At 42.8% G+C, this 18,614-nt stretch overlaps 1 protein-coding gene across 5 annotated transcripts in view; it reads right to left on the bottom strand.

Annotated features, from left to right (window-relative positions):
* phldb2a (pleckstrin homology-like domain, family B, member 2a) overlaps positions 1–13,077 on the bottom strand; it is a 30,711-nt gene extending 17,634 nt beyond the window's left edge. The window contains exons 1-6 of one of the 5 annotated variants that reach the window (XM_083781818.1): positions 12,921–13,073; positions 12,770–12,836; positions 8,841–8,955; positions 3,814–4,606; positions 2,604–2,853; positions 1,528–1,671 (exon numbers count right to left, since the gene is read on the bottom strand). In XM_083781818.1, coding sequence (XP_083637944.1) covers positions 1,528–1,671; positions 2,604–2,853; positions 3,814–4,606; positions 8,841–8,886 — 1,233 coding nt within the window. In that variant the 5' untranslated portion in view covers positions 8,887–8,955; positions 12,770–12,836; positions 12,921–13,073. Of the gene's footprint in view, positions 1–1,527; positions 1,672–2,603; positions 2,854–3,813; positions 4,607–8,840; positions 8,956–12,769; positions 12,837–12,886 lie in introns of all 5 variants that reach the window. The other 4 variants (XM_083781820.1, XM_083781819.1, XM_083781817.1 and 1 more) reach the window with 4 other exon arrangements.
* Positions 13,078–18,614: the final 5,537 nt, after the last annotated feature.

Below are 18,614 nucleotides of genomic sequence, written 5' to 3'. Positions count from 1 at the left end.
ACATTAAAATAAAAAAACATATTTTGATTGTCCACAAATATAAAGTTCTTCCTTCTTTTTAAATATGTTCTTGCACATTGTTATAATGATCATTATATATCCCCCTGCAGTCAGAGTTCATAGTTTTAATGAATGAATGTGATGCATTGTGAGCTGGTATAGATCTGCTATTTTCAAAAGTAATCTTTTTATTTAATTTTTGGATTAGCTGTCCTTAGTTGGGCAAATGCATTCATCTGGGGATCATTGACATCGGAATGTGCTGTGTGAGGATCACTGGTTTAAACAACATTAGGAGAAAAGCCCAAATAACCACTTTAGAAACAAGAAAAACAACCACACAGAAAGCAACTTTACAGAAAAATAAGCCGCTTATAATAAACAGACATGGCAACACTCTACCAGCCTCCCAGAGCCGCTCAAGTGTCAAATCAAACAGTGCTTTTTGCGTTTATGAGGTGGTCAGACCCACGTCTAATCGTTATGCGCTGAGTGTCTTTAGGTCAAGGGGCTTAATAGCAAATTGCGCAAAGCGAAAATAATTAACATATGGACACTCCCACAATGCTAAAATATTCAGGACCGCGGTAAGCCATAATGTGTGTGCGTTCAACACGGGTCAGTGCGTTCAACACGGGCCGATATGCCTTTCATAATACGAATGTGCGCAGAGCGAGGCCAATTTATGTATTTCCATTGGTAAAACGCACCTTCAAAATCTACCCATTAGCCTCTCCGACCCAAAACTAAAGAATGTTTTGTTGTCGTTGGATTTTGTCCACAATTCTTTCCAAATGGATGTTGTTATAGCATAGGAGAAGCAAAAGATAACTACATTGGCAAGTAGGCAAATGTTGTACCTTTAGTCCACTGCATTTATTTGAAAACTTTAGTTACTTTGTAATTTTTATTTAAAAGTAAACATGCACTATGTCTACTTCAGCCCTATATACATTTCAGCCATTTGAAAATAGCCGATCTATAAGCCTACAATGCACTTGCATTGTGAGCATTGTGAGATTTTCATTCTGCGCAATGAGTAGGCTACTTTCTACTTTTGGTAAGCTACTTAAAGCACATTTTGATACCAATACGTCTGTACTTTTACTCAAGTACATTGAATTCCAGATGTTTACTTGTAACCGAGTAGGCCTATTTCCACATTGCAGTATTGATACTTTTACTTAAGTAAAATGTTGTCTTATCTTCAATTCAAGAAGGTTCTAAAATCACTTCTCTCAACCACCAAATACTTCCCTTACGGTCTGCCAATTTAACCTGTTTTGTGACTTTGATTTCATTGTGATTGCTGTTTTCTTGTTATTTTGTGTGTTTTTAATTGTGGTAGATCTGCATTATTCAATGTTGATGACGTTTTTGTCCTGTGAATGTACAGATGTTCTCGGAGAATGCCACTTCTTAAGCCCCTGGAGGGTTATTGGGCAATCTCCTTCATGTTTTATTGACTTTGTGTAACATTATTATCATATTTTGTAAGTGAAAAAGTACTTTTTTCAGACCACTGACCTGCAGCTTCTCCAGCTCCTTGTTGATCTTCTGCAGGTCAGACATGGAGGAGCCCACCGCCTCTCTCTTCACCTGGCCCAGCTCCGTACACAGGCTCAGGATTGTCTCCAGACGCTGGCACTCCTGATAGACACGGAGAGGCAGCTATAGCATAGATGTGTGTGACACAATAGATACTCAATACTTTTGACTTTGAGTGTGTGTGTGTGTGTGTGTGTGTGTGTGTGTGTGTGTGTGTGTGTGTGTGTGTGTGTGTGTGTGTGTGTGTGTGTGTGTGTTCGTGTGCATGTGTGTGTGTGTGTGTGTGTGTGTGTGTGTGTGTGTGTGTGTGTGTGTGTGTGTGTGTGTGTGTGTGTGTGTGTGTGACTGTGTGTATGGCCATAACAGTACCCGTCGGCATTCTAGCCAGCAATCCTGCAGGCCTCATAGGGGTAATAAAACCCTTTTTTTTCTTGGGATCATCAAAATCTTTATATTAGAGGTCCTATGGATGCCAAAAACCAAACTAGAGAAAAGAATCAGGAGGGTGCACGTGTCATGGACCCTTCCTAGGGCCTCTACTAATGGATAATACTTGATTCTGATTACTAATAACTTTTATGTAAGCTAAAATGAGCTTCAGACAACCATTAAACTAACCTGGTTGAATATACGAATAAACCATATTTACATTTTAGTTGTTGCTATAGGTGACCCTGGTGTAACTGGTACTATAATAGACACCAAGCCATGCAGTTGTAGACAAATAATGCACTCACTCACTCACTCACTCAGATCACTGTTTCTTTTCCCTTTTTGCTTCCTTTATGATGAATTCCTGTTCTGTTCTTTAACTATATAGAAGTGTCTATTTGTACGTCTCTAAATGTTTTGATGAATTGAACATGGTGGACCCTGTTGTAAACAAGTGTAATGCTTAATTGGGTCGTCCACTCACAGTTAACAGTCTTTGTATTGAGTTTGTGCTTGAAATGTACTGTAATTCTGCAAACTGTTAATAAATATTTCAATCAATCAATCAAACCTTTGGATTCTGTTAAGCTCATCCCTCACATAAAACACGACAACAAACTCACCAGTCTTTGCACTTTTTGCTCCTTGAGCCGCTCGTCCCGCTGGTGCAGGTGGTAGTCTCTGAGCTCCTCCTTGCCGTTCAGCGAGGTGATGCTGCCCACCCTCTGGCCGGGCCCCAGCCCACCCTTCCCGAAGGACAGCCTCCTCTCTCCCAGGCCCAGGTCCAAGCAGGTGGAGGAGCCCCTCGGGTCCCTCCACCCCTCCTCCTCCTCCTCCTCGCAGCCCAGCGAGCTCAGCGAGGACATGCTGGCCCTGCGGGTGGGTGGCGGTGTCACAATTATTACACAATCGTCTTATGGCAAATTGTTTTGTAATAATCGTCATAATCGTGTTGAAACATTTTCCTGCTGATCTACGACTTCTTGGCGCGCTGTAAGTCAGCTATTTAAAGTATAAATACATTTTAAAAAATGCCAGTAATTTCTTTGTATAATTTCAGATTTATCATATCTGCCCTGTGCACTTTTTTATTACGAAACCTAAAAGACAAACGAAATTGTCATTTCTATTCATATGTTCCAATTTCCAACACCAAAAAGCACAAGTAAATCTTTTATCTAGTGATGCATATTCGGCTGCAGAACATATTCGGCAGAAAATGCATTTTCTGCCTATTCGGTTTCGGCCCGAATAGGCAGAAAATATATCACCGAATAGCGTATGCAATTAATGCATTCAAAAGAGCTGAATAAATGTTTTATGGACCCATACTATACCCGATTATGTATTATTATTTAAGTTCCCTACTTTAATCGCAATTATTTGTGTGACAATTAATCATCAACTTCAATATGTAATCAGTAGGCATCAATATGTCCATACTCCATACACGGGTAAATGTGTCCGTGGCAAAGACTTGGTCTTGTCCGTGTCCGTGGCAACTTTTATTTTTTACGTACATTATAAGACCGACTTAATGAATGTCAAGACTTCTTCAGAATATGTATGACACTTACTAACTGCGACACTATATGGCACACTAGGAGTCCAACTAATACTAGTGGTTCTCAAATGTTTTATTTGCAAGGACCGGCCCCTTAACTCTGAGAGTACAAATTGTACAAATTTGAACACTCTCAGAGTTACAGATCTTATGGTCATTCGGTGTTAGCTCTTTATGTGTTTCTGTTAATATTATTGTCTACTTATTTTGTATGTCCATGACAAAAATGGAATTATATTACCCCTGTGTGTAACGGTGATAGCGCCTACCTGCGGGACGACGCGCCAGGAATGCTGGCCGTCACCGTCACATCCGGCGGCTGCTCCAGAGACAACAGGCTGCGCCGCGACACAGCCGCCGACGCCGTCGTCCCCTCTCCTCTGTGGGGACCACCTGTCGTCCCCTCTCCTCTGTGGGGACCACCTGTCGTCCCCTCTCCTCTGTGGGGACCACCTGTCGTCGCATGGCGGCCGGGTACCGGGAGCAGCGAGAGCGGAGGGGCCTCCGATCGGTTCAGGCGGGGCAGGGAGCGGCTGTGGGTACTCAGGCCGTTGAGGGAGCCCGTGGAGTACTTCCTCTGCCTGTGGTCCCCCGTGCGGCCCTGAGAGTACACCCTGCGTCCCATGCGGGGGCTGGAGGGCATGCTGGCCGCGCCGCTTTTGACCCGGGGCGAGCGTGGAACAGGCGGGTCGCCGTAGGAGGAGAGCAGAGAAGAGCCTCCGTCCGCTAGATTGGCGGAGAGCAGCAGGCTGTCTTGCGACCGGTGGCGAGGCGTGGCGTGGTGCCGGAGTAAACAGTTGGGGCTGAGGGGCCGCTCCCCCTGCCGAGGCGAGGGAGGCACGCTGCTGCTGGCGAAGTAGGAGGTCCTGGACGAGGTGGGAGGAGGGCGCCCGGCAGGCGAAGGCACGCTGAGGTAGTTGCGGCTGCATTCGGCCGCCCTGAGGCTGGCCTCCAGCGCGCTCTTCCTGCGCTGGAGCGTCTCCATCAGCTCCTGGAGCTCTGCCTTGGAGCGGGAGCCCCTCAGCACTGATCCTCCTAAGCTGTGTTCAATCTTCACACAGTCTGGAGAACACAGGGTTACATTATAGTCTTTAAACTTTTTAAAGCAATGATGGACTTTGATATATATAGCCATGGATTGTATAGCTACGCGGGTGGGCAGGACTAAATAGTAGATCATCTTTACTAAGTAGAATCTGCCAATACTCAAAAAGTACTAGGACCTTGTCTTTTCTTGTCTTTTCTTTTCTTTTTTTTAATTAATTTCTATTTATTTTTAATTATAAAGGCCTATTAGCATAATCTGTCTTCTGTCCCACCCGAGGTTGGAACCTGTGTCCTGCATGGTAGAGACATCTACCTCTTGCACATGTGATCTTGAGGCAGTACTACTTCAAATCTTGCAGTGGCGGTGCGCCACTGTTACATGCAAAACCCTGTTATGGGAAAGCTACCTTGCTTAATAAGCACCAGTTAAGCTGAGAGGAGCAGACGCGTGTGCTGACTAAGATGGGAAAAACCAGAAAAGAATGCAGTCTGGTACAGTTCTGAGTCCAATGCAAACATTGGGCCAGTGGCTAAAAGTGTCTTCTAAAAATGGAAAAATGCTGGTGCGTCCGCCAAGACAAAACAGAGTGCTACGTATCAAACAAATTGCAGATTCCGACCCCATATTGTGAGGATAGCGATGTCACTCCTGTCATGAGTCCTGGAATTATGTCAGACAGTTTACCTGTGGCTGTGCTGTGTGCTGTAATTAGATATTACCGTTGACATCAGGGAACCTCCTAGCCTAGACAGATGAAGCAGGGACCCCAACTATATTGTATAAATTTTTGTTGCAGATTAAACTTTTTAATGGATTTCATAGATAGATTAGCTTCATACATGACTACTTTTCTGTTACTATGTGTACATATTGTGTATGTTCAGACAATGAACCCTCAATATTTAGAAGTCAACTTGACTGTTGGCTCTGTAGTTGGTCTGCTCTTTTCCCTCTACCTCAACTTTCCAAAAATAGCGTGTTACGGACCATGGTCCTTCTGAGTATTTGTTATTGATGTTGTGATGGTTAATTGTTATGATGATAATTAGTTGAGCTGTGAATAATATTTACAGTATGGAAATGTTGGTCTCCTGTGGATGGCTTGTATTATAATTTGTTTCTTTCTGTGTTTCATGTAAGGTATTGAATGGAGTATGTTGGAGAGTGAGAAAGGCTGATGGCTGGCAGTGAATGATTGAATGCAGACTTGGCTGTGAGATTGACAGGTCCATGTTCGGACCTGCCCCTCCTTCCTCATTGGGTGTCTTCGCCCACACCCTAATCCCAGTTGGCTGTGCCTAGTTGGCTGTTCCCTATAAAGATTCAGTTGAACTTCTGCTCTTGAGAGGACGACAGCAGTTTGCAGCAGAGACTCGGTTCCTATGTCCTCTACCCTTTGCCTGCCCTTTTGTTTGCTTTTGTTTGTTTTAGTTTCTTTGACTTCGATTCCGTTCTGTTCTGTAAGTTTTTCCTTAGCCCCTTTTGTTATCTGTTTGTTCCCTTTAAGAGTAAAACCCTAGTTTGTTATTATTATTATTCTATCTTTGTTTCTGTCCTTTTGTAAGGGTGTTAGGTCCCTTTTTTGTTTTTCTCTTTATTGTAATTCTGTTAGTTAGGTTAGTTAGGGTTTAGTATTGTATTTTTGTTCTTGGTTAGGGATTGAGTTAGGGGTAAACCTTTATTTTCTAGATAGATACTTTTGCTATGTAAACCGCACCCTGAAGCCAATACTTATTTGTGAACTGAAAAGCTGACAAGCACAATTAATTTGAATCCATTGTCTCTGTGGACAAAGAAAAGAGCTACAACAATAAACTAAAGTTCTTTTTCAACCCTGTCTCCTCTCACATTATGTTGTTTACCTTCACCCTAGACGAAGGTGCGTAACATAGCGTGAAGCGAATTTGTAGATGTGCTATTTTTGGCTAACGTTCCCCATCACACAGATTTGGTAGACCCCCTGACCCTGTAGTAACTCTGAGGACCCCCTAGGGGTCAGGAACCCCGTGTTGAAGACCCTATGGTCTGCATATAAAAAGCCTGAGTGGAAGTGGTGGACAAAGCCATTCAGTCATGTGAACATTTTCGAATTGTATTTTCAGTTTTCACATTATTTAAACCATTCCTGAATCCTGGTCAGACATAGTCCTACTGTAGATTATTTCCAATGTCTTTAACATGCTGACGGTCATATTCGAGACACATAGTACTTTTTCCAGTCTGGTGACATGCAGTGATGGGCAAGCTACTTGGAAAATGTAGTAAGCTACACTACCAGTTACTCTCTATTAAATATAGCTCAACTACAACGAAGCTATCCCCAGATAATTGTAGCAAGCTACACTATAAGCTACATGGCAAAAGTAGCTAGCTACATGGACACTACTTTAAAAAAATATATTTTTTATCAACTTAATGATCAAGTTTCCACCGAACAAATAGCCTATAGGCAGGCAAAAATGCTGAGTTTGATTGTTTATTAAAAACAGGAAACAAGCCCTCTGTCTGGCTTTTGGTGTCAACTTTTTCACATTTACTTGTATTAATGTACCTTGCGGTGTCAGGAGCCGGCTGATTCATGTGTTCAGTGTTGGGAAAGTTCTTTTTTTTATTAACTATAGTTCAGTTCACAGTTAAAATGTTTTAAAGGAACTAATTCAGTTCATAATTCAACATTTTGAACAAAAGTTCATGGTTCCAAAAAATGAACGATTTTAGTTATTTTTTGTTATTTTTTTTTTAATTATTATTATTGCCACAGCCTAGCCATTTGCACACCAGCTGAGAGACATAATTTAGACTAGAGAATGCTAGTCTCTCAAGACAGACTGTTGCCTCGATAGGCACTGTTTTACCGAATATTTGAGGATGGGATACTCAGATTGAGAGAATGCTGACAATCACTTAAATGAGATGTTAATGTCCTGTAGGTAGACTTAGAAATAAAACTAGTGTTGACTAATCAATACAAGTGGCTCTTATTTTGATGGGGCAGTTTCTGCACAAGAAGTCCGTTTGACTTCGTAACGTAAACAAGACGTAAACAAGCTACGATGAATGAGCTGTCAAAGTACTATAGTCGCTAAACCACGTTAGCGATCACATTTTTCAATATGAAAACTTTCACTTAGACAATAATGTAGGTTACACACGCTGGAATTAAAAAAAAATCCCCCACAAAACTTTATTTAACAGTCAATTTGTAACGTATAGCTTTTGTTGAAAGCTACGTCACTACTTGGGTCTAAAAATAGCTACACTACAAAAAACGCTACTTGGTTCAAAAGGAGTGAAGCTACCATCAAGCTACTGATAAATGTAGTTAAGCTATGTAGCTTCGCTACTTGTAGCTAGCTACTGCCCAACACTGGGTGACAGGCAGTATCTTTAAAATGAATGAAAACAATAGACTTAAAAAAAAGAGTAATCCATCCATGTGACTCCAGACTTCCTTTTAGAAGCATGATTATCTTGAAACAACAGCTGTTTTACAGCTGTTATTTCCTCAAAGGCAAAATAGGCCAGGTGGTGGTGGGGAAGGTCACTTTTGACTATTACCTGATGAGCAGTCCATGTGTGTTCCATATTCTGTGATTCTTAACCACTTCAACCCCAGCATCCCTATTCTAGGGGAGGGGGCATTTGTCAACATAGCAGATCTACAAGCTCACGATGTGTTGGGTTGCGAGGCGTCCTGACGGTCCTGGCTGGGTTTATAGATTAGCTATTTTTGATGAGGAGATTATTTGTAGTGTAGATTGAAAAACGTACAGTGCAACTCAGGTCCGTAAGTAAGTATAGTTAAGTATAGACTATAGAGGGCCTCAGTGAATGGTCAGGTCAAACGTAGCGGGGAAACAGCGACTGGTCATTGAATTCATCCTACCTGAACCATAGCCCAAAGTGAATTCATCCTACCTGAACCATAGCCCAAAGTGAATTCATCCTACCTGAACCATAGCCCAAAGTGAATTCATCCTATACCTGAACCATAGCCCAAAGTGAATTCATCCTACCTGAACCATAGCCCAAAGTGAATTCATCCTATACCTGAACCATAGCCCAAAGTGAATTCATCCTATACCTGAACCATAGCCCAAAGTGAATGTATCCTATACCTGAACCATAGCCCAAAGTGAATTCATCCTATACCTGAACCATAGCCCAAAGTGAATTCATCCTACCTGAACCATAGCCCAAAGTGAATTCATCCTACCTGAACCATAGCCCAAAGTGAATTCATCCTACCTGAACCATAGCCCAAAGTGGCGATGGGACTCTTCTGGGGAAACATGCTCCTCGGCTGACTGGCCTCCTTCAGTATTACTTTGGTTTACCAGAAGGAAAGGACACAGGGAGAAATCTGTAGAAAGAAATACACATACAATCAATGCCGGAATAGCGGCTTGCGACATTTAAGTACATTGTGGTGTGCTACTAAAAAAGAAATAAAATAAATAAACTCTGTTAGAAGTTCTGGCAGTCAAATCAATGAATCTGAACCACACAAGCATTCTTGCATGCATGCATGCACGCACTCAGTTCAGACGGGTCAGATTTTTTTTAACTACTTTTGATATTGTTATTGTCGTCACCCTGTTTAGGAGACTGACTGCAATGTTTTCGCAGCTGTATTCTAATGTCTGCCTTTTTACCAGTGGTCTATGAATACCCATGATTTCAGTGTGTGACACAGCACTGGTCTATGAATACCCATGATTTCAGTGTGTGACACAGCAGTTTACTGATCAAGCTCAAGATAACAATTCTCCAGTGTTTTATCTTCCACTTTCGATTTCTTTCTTGCTTAAATTACATATAAATAAATACATTTTAGCAAAGTAGCAATAAGGAGGAACCCAGGAGGCACAAACAGGCAGTCTCCACATCATGTTAACATTAGTTTGTCTCCATGTCATGCCAATAATAATAATAATGCATTTCTTGCATTTCTTCTTGTCTTAGTCCTGATTCTAATCAGCGTGCCACTGCTTACAGTATGAGGACCTGAAGAGGGCCATGAACTGTGATACTGTAATTGACTCTAGTGAAGTGAGTCAAGTGACTGTGTGACAGACTGCGTGACTGAGTGCCTGACAGACCTTGTGGTGTGTCAGGCAGGAAAGGAGAGAGAGCGGGAGAGAGACACAGAGACAGAGAGATGGAGAGAGAGGAATGAAGGATGAAAACCTCTCTCCCCCCACCACCACGCTCTTGACCGAGTGGAGATGCTCTTAACATTAGCCGGTAAGTTGTGGTTGTACTGGGCTGACCTGATCCCAGATATGAATGTACAGTATCTCAACAAGTAGTGTGATCGTCAACAGTCACCACTATCGCATCATACTGTGATGTACAGCAATGGAATGCAATGCAAATATGCAATGCAATACTAAAGCATGCAAACTTCAACTCAATTTCATACCCCCACCCGTTCAAAACCCACAGGCCATAGTTCACTTTGTTCTTTTCATGTTATTTTGCGGTGAGATAATATGTTTATTCTATGAACCCTGGGGTGTTCCTTTCTTTTTTCATGTCACCTAAGAAAGTTTAAATAATCTACTTGTAATCGGGTACAAGATGTTTTTGTTATCATTGTAGTCTGTCGATGTTATTTTATCATTTTATATTTTGTAATTTATATCGTACCATTGTGCAAATAACCAAACTAAGCACTAAACTAAATAGACAATGGGAAGGCCAAATTACTAATGTTACTGTTGGCTCCAATGAGACAGTGTGAGTGGAGTGACTTCAAAAGTCACACATAACAGCTCAAACCACAGGCATAATGGGTGCACGCACACAGAGAGAGAGAGAGAGACAGACAGACAGACAGACAGACAGACAGACAGACAGACAGACAGACAGAGTCAGACGGAGTCAGACAGAGACAGCACAGACGGAGGGTCTGACTCTGATCCAAGGTTTCCTCTCGCCGGCTGGAGCGAGCGGACCTACAGGAAGTAGAGTATCCTTTTACACCGTCGGCTACAGGCCACAATCAATCAGCATGAGCTCACTCTTCACTCTCCACACACTTGAAGAGGCCGGCCTAGCGTCAGGAGCTGGCGAGAGCCTTATACTGCATCACACAGACTGGGCCTGCGGGACATTAAAGTCAGTGGAGTTTTTTTGCATGCAAACTAATGCTCACTGTTTGTTCAGTTACACTTATGGGGACTTTCATTCATTGGATTTAATTTGTTGATTTGTCATTACATCTTATGCTCGGATAAAAAGTGGTTCTCAAACTTTTACATATCAAGGACCCCCAGGCTGGTATGTATCAGGCTACGGACAGCCATAACTCAGAGAGTACAAATGGATACTTTTGTACACTCTTGACATTTGGTTACCAATCAATCAATAATTTAGCTGGGGACCCTCTGGAACCAGTTGTGCACTAATTAACTGTGGTATTACCAGGGTAACCCTTAATTTGGTGGGCTTTATGGGCAGTTGTCACAGTTCAGAAACTTGCCTACCAATGACATCATCATCAATAAGGATGCCAATCTAATAGCAATGTTCTCTCCCTGAAAATTATGCTGAAATAGAAGCCATTGTTCTTGCATTAATATAAACCACACCTGTGTGAAGTGAGGGGCGCTCTTATCATCATACACAGAGGAGTCAGGTTATGGGTTCAAGATTGCTCAGGTACCCTTGGTAACCCCCCCCCCCCCACACACACACACACACACACACACACACACACACACACACACACACACACACACACACACACACACACACACACACACACACACACACACACACACACACACACACACACACACACACACACACACCACGCACGCATCACGGGAGGGAGGCAGCGAGGCGCTTTCGCAACAGACAGACACTCAGATAGCCGACATGCATGTGTATTGCTTTGCATTGAAATAAACTACTGTTGTGTGTTGATAATGTGTCTGTCTTTGACAAAAGACAGGTAGTACCCATGGCACACCATTTAACTATGAAAGGTGCCAAGTTCAGGTTCAAGTTTAGCAGCTTTGGCAGTTATAAGAACCTGATGCCTCTGATCATACACCATCTCATTCCGGCCAAGCACAATGTGTGTCCTCACCTTTGTCTTCAACACTTGTGTTTATACAATGTTTGTGTCAATGTTTGTGTCAAAAGCTGGTCATTCATTGTCAATGGCATTCAATGTTTGTGTTAACACAATGTGGAAATCCTCAAAGCTAGGCATCAAAATCTACAATTATGAACGCTTGAAATTACCAAAACTGCCTATGAAGATGTCACTGGTAAAAGTAAAGCAACTAAGTACATTTACTCAAGTACTGTAGGCCTACTTAAGTAGGCTACACAATTTCTACTTTACTGTGTTTCCAATTTTAGGCACAAAAAAACAACAACATGCGAGTACTTTTTCCACCACTCTTTTCTGGAGCTTCAAACTGTGCAATGCATCGGTTTTATCTTCTCCTTGATTCTTGCCTAGATGCCCTGATGTCCACCTGGTCTAAATACAGGCATAGGCCTATAGTTTGTGCGCACAATCTCCTCTGTGTGTGAGCATCTTATAATGAACATTCAACTTGTCTTAGACTTCAAGTGATCCTTAAACTGTTAATAGGGATACGGGTCAATTAAGGCTTAACATGACCCCTCCTGCGGGGCTAGCACACGCACGCACGCACGCACGCACACACACACACACACACACACACACACACACACACACACACACACACACACACACACGTACGCACGCCGGATAAAAGCGCATGCATGCACGTGAGAGATGCTCCACACGCATGTTGAGTCACAAGGCTGAATAAACAATTTCAGATAACTTGCATCATAGCTAGGCCTATTATGCTGAGACTTCAGACTATGCTCTGTGCAGTGTCCACGGCCAATTGATTTCTAAGGAAACAACATCGAAATTTGTTGGCATTCCAACTAAGGTTAGGTTTTTCTAAACACTAGCCTATTTGTTTAGTAATCTTCGCAAATCGTAGCTTCTAAAACTTTAATAGGCTGCCTACCGTTGACCAAGTTAATTTAAATATAGCTCTGGTCCATAGCTCTAACGGAATTAAAGTATGGACCAGAGCAGAGCTAATTTAAATATGAATAGCGCAGCCTATTTTGAAACTATAAATGACTTAAATAAACGTCGACTAATTAAAAACCTTCAAGTCATGCCATTTAGCTGAAGAAAGAGCGCTCAGAGGACGGGACGGGGCATCACCGTCTGGTCTGCGGAGAGAAGAGCCTTCATTATCTGAACAAACTTTACTGAGACTGACGTGAGCGGAGTTGGAGTGCAGGAGTCCCACTAACCTCTGTCTTCTCTTTCCCATGCAAACTGATGATGAACGCAGGCGAATCTTAACTTCTTTCTCGTTATGGAAACATGGAATAATCCCGAGAATTAGCATGACAAAAGAAGCGAGATGAAACGCTATCCTCCTACCTTCAGTCACTGTGCTCCGAGGAAGGAGACACTCCTCCTCATTCCCCCAGAGCAGCCCCTCATCTCACCCCCCTTCTCCCTCCGTCTCTCTTCTCTCACCCCCCCCCTCTCCCCCGTCTCTCTCTCTCTCACCCCCCCCCCCTCTTCCTCCGTCTCTCTCTCTCTCTCTCACCCCCCCTCTTCCTCCGTCTCTCTCTCGCTCTCTCACCCCCCCTCTCCCTCCGTCTCTCTCTCTCTCTCACCCCCCCTCTCCCTCCGTCTCTCTCTCACACCCCCCCTCTCCCTCCGTCTCTCTCTCTCACCCCCCCTCTTCCTCCGTCTCTCTCTCTCTCTCACCCCCCCTCTTCCTCCGTCTCTCTCTCTCTCTCTAACCCCCCTCTTCCTCCGTCTCTCTCTCTCTCTCTCTCTCTCTCTCACCCCCCTCTTCCTCCCTCTCTCTCTCTAAATTCCAACACTCAGATCTTTAGCACTCAGTGGTGTGGTTCTCTAAATGTTTATGTCAAGAATCCCCCAATCATATTTGGCCGGGGGCCCTCATTTCGCCATTTGAATAGCCTATATTTTGTGAGTTGCTTTGCTGGGGACCCCTGGCCTGGAACAGAACCCCAGCCCAACAACAATCAGTGCAGTGGTCTAGACTATAGATTCACAATTATTGATGCATTCTTTGGGGGGCAGGCACAGGATATGCACCTAAACAAAACGGTGATGGGGTGTCAGGTGATCTTAAAACATGAGAAAACAATCTCTCACACACATTTCCCATGCATACAGTTCATGCTCAAATAGCGTCCTATGTTCATTATAGGAGATAATTATTTGCAATAGTGTCCAAATTTGATTAAAAGCAAGGATTGTGATGTGGACCTATTGTACCATGACATCATAAACAAGCCCAAATTCACCTAAACCTAAACTAGGCAAACTGCCATGACAACTACATTTCCCCTGTGGGATCAATAAATATCTATGTATCTATACCGGATATCAAGATGAAAAAAAAACATAGGCCTATAACATGTAACCATGCACTGCCTCATAGATAAAACTATTTGTCTGTCAATCTCATTCTTTGTGTGCTCATGCAATGAAGCGTTTACCCTCTATGTCTGAAAGAGGCTACTGTAACAGTAACTGGAATTCATGGGTTAATGTTAGATAATAAAATGGTATTGTTTTCATCCTCAAAAGTGATGCTGTAAGCAATGTTCTTTATAGTATTCCGTTATGACTTGTCCTTGCATGCAGTGACAAGTCATGTTTCTTGTTTTGAGTATCTTGGAAGGGAAAATGTAATTGACACTGCATCCTTTGAAGTAGGCCTACAGTACAAGTTGAATTAAAAAAATTAATTGAAGTATTAAAAACTAAATGGAGGATTTAAGGAATGGACGCTGAATTAATGGAACCTAGTTTGGAAAAGGCTGGAGCCGAACCTTAAAACACAAATGAAATTCCCCTTACATACTGAAGTGAAGACTCCAATTGCGTCATAGGGAGGGGGGGCTCTGGAACTTTGCCTAGACCAGCTGATTACTTCCAGACATGGGCTCTGGGGTCTTTGTTATACGGTCACATATGGGTGAGCAACTGAGAATGCACACATGCACACACACACACACATACGCTCACTCACACACGCATCGTGAGATGGGAAAAAGCGTACACTTACATATATACAGTGTGATTAGACACAAATTAAGCTCTACTCCTTGCAAAAGACTATTACAGTCATTATTAATCGTAGTTGTGTGCTGGAATGTGATTTCACAGACTGTTTGGAGGGGTGGTGTGGAATTAAAGCAATGGAAGTGTAAATCACACGAGGAACCGCATAGACAAAAACATTTGAAACTGCACAGACCACTTTTCTGCTGTGTTTTTGCAAAGCTGAGGCCTGTGAGGAAAGGGCCTTGATGGATGAGAAAATGGGTGTCAAATTCAGGCGGGAGTGGGTGTACGATCAACTCCTGGAAGGTCTGAGTCACAGCCCAGCATGAGGAGTTTCAATCTGACAAGTGCCTCGCCCAATCACCAGAGACCCCAGCGCAAGCCAGCAGTAAGGATTGATGCATGGGGAACCATAGCCAGGAAGTCATCCCTTCACAGTGTTTGTTTGCTTTCAACTAAGATAACAGGAGATTAGGACCAAAGGCAAAGCCATATGGGTTAAATCAAACTATTTCTCTGCTAGGGTCCAGGACCCAGGAAAACATTTTTACTCAACATCAATGTGTTTTATTTTGTATCACAAAACTAAAACTGGACGTGATTGTAATTCATGGGTATTAGAATACATCTTTCAGGACACAACTTGCCAACTAGGTGAAAATGCACTCTGGGTTGACTGGGTCATTAGACAATAAAAGAATAAGCATGAGGGTGTTCAGAAACGGAAATCAGTAATGACATGTGCAAAGGCTCTTTTTTCAATTAGAGGTTTTAATTCAGAATTATGCGACACGTTCTACACTTTCTACACTGCAAGGCTAAAGTTCAAATGTACACAATAATGCTGTTAAATCCTGAAAACTCTTCTGTCTATATATTGAGGCCTATTTCTTGGCTAATACAGTGTAATTTATACTCTCTGGTGATTAGTACAAAGTTGAGCTATTGCTTGCCAGCAGTGTCATGACGTCTCTTTCGCCATTTAATGGTGATGCAACTGGCTTTCTGGGCTGCTTAATAGGTCCCAAGACAGCAGGATCAGACATCAGTTTCTTGATGTTTAGTAAGGCTGGCTCTATGCATGCATGCTCTCCCTCTCTCAGTTCCATACTAGCTTGTCGCTATGTTTGGGCATCTTGCTGTGGAAGAAGATCAGTTCTTGTTCCATCATCCTCTGTTTGTTGTTCCACCATGTCCCCTTCCAGGGTAGATGCTAGTCCTGTTAAGTCAAGGTCTTGGGCACAACGCATGTGATGCCTAACTTCACCACTCTCTTCACTTTCGGTATGAAGACTACAATTGCCTGCCTTAGGTGGTCCTGCACTCTCCTCAGCGTGTTCCATATATGTAGAATTTGGTTCTATTTTTGGTATATCACCTTCAAGTTCACCTTGTAGGTGAGGTTCCGGTTGTGGTATAGCGTCCTTGACGACTGCATATGGTCTGGTTACGTATGAAACTGTGAGGTTTAAATGTTCATGATGCCCACCATCATTCAGCCCTGTCCCATTGTGCCTGTGTGACAGACCCCTTGTCCCTGGTGCTGTATGTGGAAGACAGAAATAGACATTTTAGTGGCAAAATATGTTTTGGGGGAATCTCAACGCTAGAGCCCGACCAATGCCAAATTTATGGGTCCGATTTTTTAGAGAGTCTTATACCACGTATTACCAATGTTTTGACCAATATTTTGTCAAAAACTGCTAATGTTTCTAATGAATTTGAAAAGCCTAGATATGTTTGCATTCGAGAACATTTAACTTCTACTGCACAAAAACAACCAAGAAGAATAAGCTTTTATTTAACCATTTAAGCCCTATTCAAAAACTTCTAGGTCTGCTATTGTTTGAAAAACCTTTGAAAATGTTTTCATGCCGAAAATAGGGATGCCAGGTTGAAAGTGGTTAACAATCAGGACACATCGGCTGTATAATTGGCATTCATTGCCATATACAGTATGTCTTACAAAACATCAACTAATAATGATCAATATATCAGCCAAACCAATAGTATATCGACCTGGCTCTACTCACATCGCAAACCTTTAATCATTTACACTACGTACTGTACGTACCTCGAAGTCTCAGACACTGAGAGAGCACCACAAAGATGGTGAACGTGAAGAATGTTGCAGATGCTGCTGTACACCACCATGACCTCTCCACTCTTTCATCAGCCACACCTGTCAGTGGGACATAATGTTTGAAGTTAAAGTAATTCTTTGGGCATTTAGTTCAAACTCAGATAGGCTTTCCAGATCACCAATGTCACAAGCAAACATGTACAGTACAGGGATAACAATTTCCCCACACAGTATTTCTGGAATCATGTGATTATTCCATGATGATTCCAGAAATCCTTCATGTTGTTCATACAATTGTTTATTCCTGCATATTAATGTGAGTTTTTATCCATGAGAAAAGCACTCTAAAGTCTATTGGCTAACCATTGTCACCCTGGTGTCCTATTTTGGGCATGTCACTACTCACTATAGGCGACAAATTCGATCTACACCTATACAATACGCATCTCAACGTGACTCCTTAATGCATGTTATACTACCACATGAAACCTAGTGTCCCTATTCTGGTGCAAATATTCTGTTAAAACAGCCAATAAACAGGCTCACAAAATGCTGTGCTGTGAGCTTGTAGATTGAATTTTCCTAGAAGACCATACCAGAGCCCTCCAGTCAACTACTAGTAGTATAGAGGTTTAAGATGTGGTTAATAAGAAGTGGAAGTGACAACTGTTAGGATGTCCACTTTGCATTGTGTTGTGAGTGCCTATATTATGTGTTCATTCGTGTACTGATTTTCTTATAATTGGACTGTGAGAGAGCATGCATACTGGATCCTCCATTCAGTGGTTCTTAAAGTGGGGTCCAAGAACCTTTAGGAGGGGGTTCCACATGGACCCTTACAGCTCTATATCTCTGTGTGAGTGTACAGACTGCATACACCAAGTTATGTGGGTCCTTGAACATTTAAGGTTGAGAAGCACTCCCTCACCAATCACATGATTGGTGAGGGATATGCATGCTGCATGCAGTGCATGGCATGCTGCATGGAATCACAAACTCTTTTCTTGGACCGATGTTTTGAAACTAAACACTTTGCCATGCTGAGAGATGTTCAGAGAGGCTGTATTTTTTTAAGGCAAATATAAATAAAACTCAGAAAGCTCTGAAACATAATATGGACTAATCCCTATAGCCTCCACTATGATCCTGGCAGTGGCGGATCAACATACAAGGGAATACCCTGGGAAAACGGCTTTTTGAAATGATGTATAACTTGTGGGGGTTTCTTGGGTGGTATAGCCTACTTTACACACATACAAAATATACACATACTGTTGCGTATTTGTATTGTATTGTTTTGTCTCCCGAGCTCGCACCAAACCAAATTCCAATCAACGTCTCATTGAAATGTTAATATCAGAATCTAAATCTAGAATATTGGACCATATAGTGTAATCATCATATTATTATAACCCCTATGGGACAAATGGAGCAAGCTTGCACTCACTAACGGGGGCGACGGTGACGTTGACCTTGGTTTGGACCGTATGTCTACTCTGGAGGCCGGAGAAGGTGCAGGTGTATGTCCCCGTGTGCTCCTGGCTCTCTGGCTGCAGGAGCAGGAGAGATCCGTTTCCCACCAGCACCGCGTCCTGGTCCTCCAGACCCGCCTCGCCGTCCCAGAGGTTAAAGGTCAGTCTGGTCCGGCTGTCGTAGCGGATCACCGTGGTGAACGCGGCGGGCTGACTGGAGCTGGTGAACGTCCAGGTAAGGGAGAAATTGTGGAGATTGTGCGGAGCGATGCACGGGATGGAGAACGCACGTCCCTCTTCCTCCGTCATGTCCTCTGTGGGGGATAATAATGCAC

Source organism: Protomyctophum parallelum (assembly GCF_964188405.1).
Source record: "Protomyctophum parallelum genome assembly, chromosome: 1".
NCBI classification, from domain to species: Eukaryota; Metazoa; Chordata; class Actinopteri; order Myctophiformes; family Myctophidae; genus Protomyctophum; species Protomyctophum parallelum.
The sequence above is the reverse complement of the archived record's forward strand: the minus strand, read 5'-3'. Positions and strand labels throughout refer to the sequence as shown.